Source organism: Cryptotermes secundus, unplaced genomic scaffold (genome assembly GCF_002891405.2).
Source record: "Cryptotermes secundus unplaced genomic scaffold, Csec_1.0 scaffold1025, whole genome shotgun sequence".
Taxonomy (NCBI): Eukaryota; Metazoa; Arthropoda; class Insecta; order Blattodea; family Kalotermitidae; genus Cryptotermes; species Cryptotermes secundus.
The window spans coordinates 962927-971772 of NW_019730118.1; the positions used below are offsets into that span (position 1 = coordinate 962927).

Sequence of the window (8846 nt, forward strand, 5' to 3'; positions counted from 1 at the left end):
CTCCCTATGTAGCCTCGATCGGACAATACGGCCACGTAATAGGCACCCTTGTTGCTAGTGTGACGTGGCGTATAGCATAGGACGCTGTTGCTAGCGTGACGTCACCGCTGTTGATTAGCATTGCGTAGTTGCCAGGTTACGGGGCTCGGCTATCTTCGGCTCCGCTCGGCTCTCTTCGGCTCCGCTTGTGACGTCACCGCGCGTTGCGCATTGCGGGGTTACCGCTGAGGGGTGGGAGGGGAGCGCTGACTCACCCGCCGCGTCACTGCTGGTGTGGGGGGGGCTCGGATTTCGCAACATGTCACAATATTTATGTTTAAAACTGATGTGTAATTTATATAAGTGTAATGAAGTTCCAGGACATTGGGAGAAAAGCTAGAAAAATGTGATTTTTCAGGGTTGAATGCAGTGTGGATAGTGGATATGTCTAGGTTTTGGATTATCCAATGTTTTTAATAGTCCATGCCACTTCTTCCCTCTGTTACCATAGATAATTGAAAGATCACTGTGTTAGTAATTCAACATTCTAGTATCAAAGAATTCTATATAAGTGACTTTCAATAAATATGAGGGTCAGCATCTGATCATCATGTGATTAGGATTATGTATGTTTTGAATTTGTTGAAATACCATCATCCATGAGGATGTTTGTAGCTGTAAAAGTGATTGAGTCATGATTTTTGGCATGTTGCCTATCACTCTTTAAATTCAAGGACATACAACTGTACATATAAGTTGTAGAAAATGCTGGTCAGCCTATACTACTGGAAAACCTTTACAGTGAGCAGTGTTTTCAAATTTCAATGAAAAGTAACTTTTAGAAATTTAGTTTTTTAATTTCTACTCTCACTGCATGACATAAATCAGGTTTTCCTTATTGTTGGTACTGGATGTGACTAGTGAAACTGTTTTCTCAAAAAATGGCGTGTTGTATAACTTAAAATGTTAATCTTGTTGACCTCTGTAAGTTATGTTTCAGTTGTTTTTCAAGCCAGTGGATACACTAATTAAGGCACTATATAAACATGTGAAAAGTTTGAAGTGCTTATATTCTCACACCGTTTACTTCAGAAGTAACACTGTTGAGTTTGCGAAGGTAAAAAGTGACCATAGAACAATAAAATATGTCTTACATTTGTATTATTTAGTAGCTACAAGTACCATTTTAGGGAATTTAAGTGTCTTATGCCCATGTCTTGATGTGAGTTGTGCATGCCTGTGTGCCACTCATCCACGTTTTCATTCCATATCTGCAGAAAACAGATTTTATTTTTCTGTTTTTTGGTTCAATTCCCCCCCCCCCCCCAAATGTAATTTTATGTTTCGTAGTTGTAAATCCAGGAAGCTACAGAGAGCTTACTGTAATAAAGATTGGGAAGGGCAGTAGATACCAGATTGCGGCAAATAATGAGGGTAGCAGAAGCCTCTTTATGGTATTGTGACTAGGCTTAGAGTGTGATGTGAGATTATTTCTGGTCTTGTTGGACAAAGCATTGAAACCATGGTGAAATTAGCCACAGGGGTTTTAATGTTAAAGAATTTTTAGCTGTTGCGGCTGGAGCCTGTCTCCAAGCCAGAGGTCACCAGAAGTTGGGTCATCTGAGGCACTTGGAATACAGCTTCTCAAAGTAACACAAGTTGACCAACATTATAGAAGCCCGGATTGGTCATAAGTGCATTTGAAGTGAGTTGGCTAGCAGAGACATGCATAAGAGTAGGCAGAGAAATTGCTGATGAGGAAGGTAACTGATTGAGATATGATATGTGAGACATGAGGCAGATTTGGAGTATTTTCAAAATAATTATATATAATGGAATATTTCAAAATTGTGTATTTTTAGTTTTGTGTATATAAATGTACATTATAATGAAGAGATTGTCATGTCATGTTTGTTTGCTATTTACCAAGATGCAATTCCAAACCTTATTTCAGGACGCTTGAGGCTAAATGTTCAGAGTTGATTCTAATCAGGTGGGAGAGATCGGATGTAAGGAAACGCATGTCCAAAGATTTCCCATCTGCTTGTAATACTAAAAGTAATGACGTACCATACCATGAAAATATGTACATCATAGATTATGGCAGTGCTTGAGGTGGAATGAAAATAGAACTGGGATGGTTTAATTCATTTACTGCCAAAGAAGTAACGGGATGCTTTTAAGCCATTTAGAAAAGAACCGGGATGCCAACCCGCCCCACCTCAAGCCGTGGATTATGGTTTATATTAAAGTGGATAAATCAGGTGTACTATGTGTCATGCACAACCCTACTTATACTACATATTTGAGCCATTAGTGGTATGTGTATGGCTCTGTCAATAAAAGCCACCTATCTCTGCGCATTTTTCTTCTGTTTAGGCCCATTAAAGGTGTCCTTGTAGAGAAATGTACGACTACGCTTGATACAGGAAAACAGTCTGTTATTGGTGTTTTCAGATAGGATAGACTGGGACAGACTACTGCTTCAAATATGACGTTGCAGAAAATTGTGGAATGAAGGCTGAGATAAGAAGAAAGCAGTCTTCTGGGATTTGGCAGACTGCTTTTACCGGTTCTCACGGTCTCTTCGCTTGCAGATTTCTTATATTTTTTCTTCTACCCTGAAGATGGAGGCGATACGTTCCTCCGAAACGTCGGTTAACACCACATATACACGGTGCCAAATCCCAGAAGACTGCTTGTAGAGAAATGTACAACTACGCTTGATACAGGAAAACAGTCTGTCATTGGTGTTTTCAGATAGGATAGACTGGGACAGACTACTGCTTCAAATATGACGTTGCAGAAAATTGTGAAATGAAGGCTGAGATAAGAAGAAAGCAGTCTTCTGGGATTTGGCATACTGCTTTTATCGGTTCTCACGGTCTCTTCGCTTGCAGTTTCTTATATTTTTTCTTCTACCCTGAAGATGGAGGCGATACGTTCCTCCGAAACGTCGGTTAACACCACATATACACGGTGCCAAATCCCAGAAGACTGCTTTCTTCATAGTCACCGCCGTGAAAGCCCCAAATCTTACAAGGCTGAGATAAGTTTTGATACTGAGAAGTATATGAAATGTTGCAGTAACCAAACAGTCGTTTACGAAAGTTGCTGGATACCAATAGTAGTAGAACTAGGAGCTGCATTGTGCGTTGTATGGCTCAAATTAGCGACTATGCGGCATTATCGTGCATAATTATAATTACTTGCGTGCGTAACTCTAGCAACTCTGCGGGTAGATGTCGCTAATGCACTTTGGTGCCCGTCGCTATTCTGCCGACAATTAGCACGTGATCCGTGATAATGATCCATGGTTCACAACGACGCACAAGATGGCTGTGTAGTTGCTAAAGTTAATGAATTCAAGAAGGTTGTTTGGATTGGGATAGTATGTACACCCTCCTCAATGGCTTGTACAAATATTTTGTTCAGAAGGACGAATTCTGTGTTTTAATATTAGGTTTGGACAATGCTGGGAAAACAGTGAGTAGTTCTTGTGTGCACTTAACCATAATTCAACTATGTAATATTTGAGGTTGTGACTGCGGCGAAGATAAAGATTATTATTCAGCATTTCGGAGAACCCAGTTGTTGCCATCTTCACGACCGAAGAATGTAGATGGAGACTGCATGTGCCTCTGAAATGTTGGTACCTTCGTTGCATCCCAGAAGTTTGTTTAGGAGGAACCAGTTTCTTCCATCTTCACGTTAGAAGAGTGAAGATTGAGGCTGTTCCTCCAAAACGTTGATATTTACCAGACCACGCAGCGTTGCATCCGAGAAGTTCAGCATATTCTCTGTATGTATGTAAGAACGCAACGTATAAAAATTTTGTCATTGTATACTTATTTTTCAGACATATCTGGAGGCAGCGAAGACCAAGTTTACAAAAAACTACAAGGGAATGAACCCAAGCAAAATTACGACTACAGTGGGATTGAACATAGGCAAGATTGATATTGCTGGAATCCGTCTCAACTTTTGGGATCTGGGTGGGCAAGAGGAATTGCAATCTTTATGGGATAAAGTAAGATTTTGTTTTTTTTTTTGTTTTTGACTGCTTATATCTTAATTTCATTAGCTTAGGTCGTTTATCCAAAGAATCCGTCCAGGTCTGAGGCTTTGTGTTCATTTTCGTAACATAATGATTTTTGACGGTGAGGAGTTGTTAGCCCCACACCCAACCCCCAAGCTGGAGGGCCACCCCTTGTCGGCTGTCTGCGACTGCTTATTCAATATATTCGCAGCTTCCCTCCAAAACTGGAGGGCGTCTCCTCCATCCGCAACCTGAGGACGCGACATGCCGTGGTGGCGGACCCACCTAACCTTCTGTCTTCTTGTCTGTTGTCAAAAAACATAAAAATTAGAATATACAAAACTATAATTTTGCCTGTAGTTCTGTATGGGTTTGAAACTTGGTCTCTGACATTAAGGGAGGAACATAGACTGAGGGTGTTGAGGAGAATATTTGGACCAAAGAGGGATGAAGTGAGAGGAGGTTGGAGAAAACTGCATAATGAAGAGCTTCATAACTTATACTCTTCTCCAAGTATAATTAGAATGATCAAGTGGAGGAGGATAAGGTGGGCAGGTCATGTAGCACAAATGGGGGAGACGAATGCGTATGGGATATTGGTTGGAAAGCCAGAAGGAAAGAGACCACAGGGAAGACCAAGGCATAGGTGGGTGGACAATATTAGAATGGATCTTAGAGAGATAGGTTGGGATGGTATGGATTGGATAGATCTGGCTCAGGATAGGGACCAGTGGAGGGCTCTTGTGAACACGGTAATGAACCTTCGGGTTCCATAAAATGCTGGGAAGTTCTTGAGTAGCTGCAAAATTGGCGGCTCCTCCAGAAGGGCTCAGCTCCAAGAGTAAGTAAGTAAGTATATATCTTAATTTAGAGTGTCGTTATTTTTCAGGCAGTTAAATAGGTTTCAAACTGCACAATATGAATTATGCTTATAAATTTGTCATATTATACTTCATAGAGAGAAAGGTATTCATCATGTAGTCACAGTGTTAACTTACATGCTTGTAATTGTAATATAAGATTTGGAAAGGAGGTCATGAACTTGAATGGGCATCTAGGAAAAGGTATGAAGGCCTAAACTAACTGTGAGGGGAGTTTTGTTTTGTCATAAATATATCTTGGGAAGCACTGGATTTAATTTCCCCCCTTTTCCACTTTTCTTCCTTTTCCTACAGCTTGGCTCTTTGTGATATTCTGGACAGTTACAGGTGGCTAAATCTTTCAGTTGTGGTGAGTTTATGAAACTGGAAGATTACAATTTATAAATTACAGTTTTGCTATTGTACATATTGTATAGTTTGCTTATACAGTACAATCTTGGTAATCCAACATATATGGGAGCAAGGTACCACCGGACTACCGAAAACGACACATTACTGGAAAAGACATTAATCTTTTTCCTATTTTTCCTGATATTGTATATTTTAGCATGTCCAACACCATACTCTTTAGCCAAATTAACAAGTTTTTCACCTGTCAAAGTTTCTTAAATATTTCTGCTTTACCACTTAAAGTTTTATGTTTATGTTTGTCAGAACCGGATATATTCACCACACATTATATCCACCGCTGTATGAAAAGTACTGTACAGGAATGTATAGCACTGAAGAACTGAAATACTTTGTACTAGCGAGGGTCTAAATAAATCAGTTTGTCAAGCTCGACTGAACAGAAGTCAGTTTCTGCTGCCTGTAGAAACCTGCACAAGGTCGCGTACGTCTGTTTGGTGCCTAATGCTGGATTACTGGATGTGTCGGACTAGTGCACAACCAGATTACCAAGCTTGTACTGTAATAATAAAGGTATTGAAGTGAGAGTACATGAGTGAATAAATCTCTCAGTAGCATAGCATGCCTAAACTAAAGTTATTGGTGTTTGAGCATCCATGCATTCTTTAACATTGTAATTAAATGGACATGAGTAGTTAGTTTGTTGTTTGGATTATTAACTTGTGATTTTGTTAGAAGACGTATGTGAATACCATCAAGTGTGTTCAGTTTTTTATTTATATTGTCACGATTTAGAGTGACTCTTGGCAGGGTTTTGGAATGGAGATTGGATTTATTGATTGATTGTAACTATAAGTAACTATAACAGTCTCATAGAATTACATATTCTAAAGATCACTGTAACTACGGCACACATAATGTCTTCTCAGTCTTCACTAGTCGATTTCTGCTAACATATTTTAACACTACTCTCTTATGTTTATACTGTCTGGCACATATCCCACAACTACTATTTTTTTTATTGGTGGTGGGGTGGGACTGAGTCCCTTTTACTGCAGCTACTTCTGGCCTACTGTACCAGCCCCAGATGATATGTGAGGGTGATTGTGGAGCAGTTGGTGGAATGAAGATTGGCAGAGGAAACTTGGAGAAAACCTGCCCCAGCGCCACTTTGTCCACCACAAATCCTACTTGACCAGACCCGGGATTGAACCCGGGCCGCCGTGGTGGGAAGCCAGCGACTAACCACTTGAGCTATGGCATGGTCCCACAACTACTAACTGCACTAACTAACTAACATAGATTTTGCCTCCTTCCTAGAAATATAATGTAAAAATAATACAGAAATATTAAGTACGTGTATTTTTCCAAACTAACTATAGATCTCACTTCACCTGTGTCAAAGCCATGGAAAGAAAGTTGGCACTAACTTCGCCAACAAACAGTGGTCGCTTGGTCGGTATAGTTTGCTTGTGGACTAAAACCACAGAGTTTTTTTAACTAACTGCACCGACTAAGTCGTCTCATCACAGACTTCCTCACAATTCTCTCAATGCTTCAGTTGACTAAGCCCCATGCTGACAGCCTATTTCATGCCAACCACATAGTCTTCTCTTCACAGACTGACTTTCAACTGACTAAGCTCTAAACTTTGTCCTGCTTATAACCCCTTGGCACAGAACATGTAGCAAACACAGTTATTCTGTTGCTGCAGATGTGTTTACCGTGCTGCTGTGTAGCAACGCCCGCAGCGTGGACCACAGAGAACACTACTTTCAGCAGTTCCTCTGTTGTTTCATGTTGATTTGTTGCCGTGGAAACCTGTTTGTTTGCAATCACTACCTAGTAACAGGTCTATGTGCTGCAGTATATAACATGAAGCCCAGCATATTTCATCCTCAAACAGCTGTCTTCACAATGTTAAAAGGAAGCTTTATATAACTGTACATTTATTATTTAAACATTTTATACCCATGTAATGTGATATAGGACCATATAAGCCTCTTATAACATCTGTAAATACACGTATAACATAATATTAGCAATTTTTAATGAATTGGATGTTTTATATACCAAGTTATCAGTTTAACTATACTAGATTTTGTCAGAATCTTACATATTTGATTATGTCTTGAGCTGACTAAATATCAATGATGTATATGCTCATGTGGTTGCATGGCTCTAGTAGCACATGCATGTTGCCAGGGGCAGAATTTCATGAGAGTCAGTACTGTTTCAAAGAGACTTACGTTTTTCTTAAAATTTTTGTTCCTGTTTTTATATTTTGTGTTTGTGTAGATATGTAAATAGCACAAATGCGGGAGATGAATGCGTATAGGATAATGGTGGGAAAACCAGAAGGAAAGAGACCACTGGGAGGACCAAGGCATAGGTGGGTGGACAATATTAAAATGGATCTTAGAGGGATGGTATGGATTGGATTGATCTGGCTCAGGATACGGACCAGCTGAGGGCTCTTGTGAACACAGTAATGAACCTTCAGGTTCCATAAAATGCTGGGAAATTCTTGACTAGCTGCAGAATTGGCGGTTCCCCCAGAAGGTTTCAGCTCCATGAGTAAGTAAGTAAGTAATTAATTAGATGTGTAAACATTTTCTTCATTTATTCTCTATTGGTGAATATCATTTAATATAAGACAGAAATTAATAAAAAAAATACAAATTTGACAGTGTAAGAGATATATGTGGTCCTATTTAATGTGAACACAACCCCCTGCATTACACCAGATAAGATACGAAAGCCTTACCTCTGCACCCTATTGGCATCTGCATTATATAACTTTAAAATGTTAGTGATATTTGTGATCACACCTATTTTAAATTGATAATGTAGGAAACAATTTTAGTTCATGTAATATTATATAAAGTTTTCTTTTAGCATGGGACCCCCCCCTCCCCCCTCCCTGAAGATGGCTGATTGAGGCCGAAACAGGCTTAGTTTTATAATTATTTATTAATTAAACTTTGGATACACTTGACACTATTCTTGTTTTTATTCTAATGTAAATAATGTATCTTCAGTAAAAATTTCCATCAAATTTGATGTTTATTTTGTTACAGTATTATGCAGAGTCTCATGCTTTGATCTATATTGTGGATTCATCAGACAGGGATCGTATACCAGACTCAAAGGAAGCCTTTGGTATGCACATTTTTTAAATTTTTGTGTATTTTTTCATGGGCCTTTCCACTTTATTATTATTGTTGTTTTTGTTATGTGATTACAGTTTGTCAAAATTATGTTGCAATGTTTGAGAGAGTGGGAGAAGTCCAAAACAGTATCTGCACAGTGCAAGTAGATAGGAATTGTGGGAGGACCAGCAAATAGGAATCACATTTAAATCTGTTGAGTACTTTTCTGACATAGAACAGTCAGATAAATAAACTAATCGGCCAGAAACCTTGGAAGTGGAACCAGAAGAAGAAGTAGATACAGACGAGAAACGACCATATATTTTACAAAGTGAGGTGGAAAAAGCTATCAAGGACATGAGGAATGGAAAGGCTACAGGAGATGATGATGTACCTGGAGATGTGCTTAAGTTACTGGGAGAAGGTGGTTTGAAAACACTGACAAAA

General features: G+C 39.2%; 1 protein-coding gene across 3 annotated transcripts in view; it reads left to right on the forward strand.

The window, feature by feature from the left end:
• Positions 1 to 248: 248 nt before the first annotated feature.
• LOC111866281 (ADP-ribosylation factor-related protein 1) overlaps positions 249 to 8846 on the forward strand; it is a 15352-nt gene continuing 6754 nt past the window's right edge. Inside the window, exons 1-3 of one of the 3 annotated variants that reach the window (XM_023855081.2) lie at positions 249 to 1096; positions 3839 to 4009; positions 8328 to 8409. In XM_023855081.2, coding sequence (XP_023710849.1) covers positions 971 to 1096; positions 3839 to 4009; positions 8328 to 8409 — 379 coding nt within the window. In that variant the 5' untranslated portion in view covers positions 249 to 970. Of the gene's footprint in view, positions 1097 to 3277; positions 3466 to 3838; positions 4010 to 8327; positions 8410 to 8846 lie in introns of those variants that run through there. The other 2 variants (XM_023855083.2, XM_023855082.2) reach the window with 2 other exon arrangements.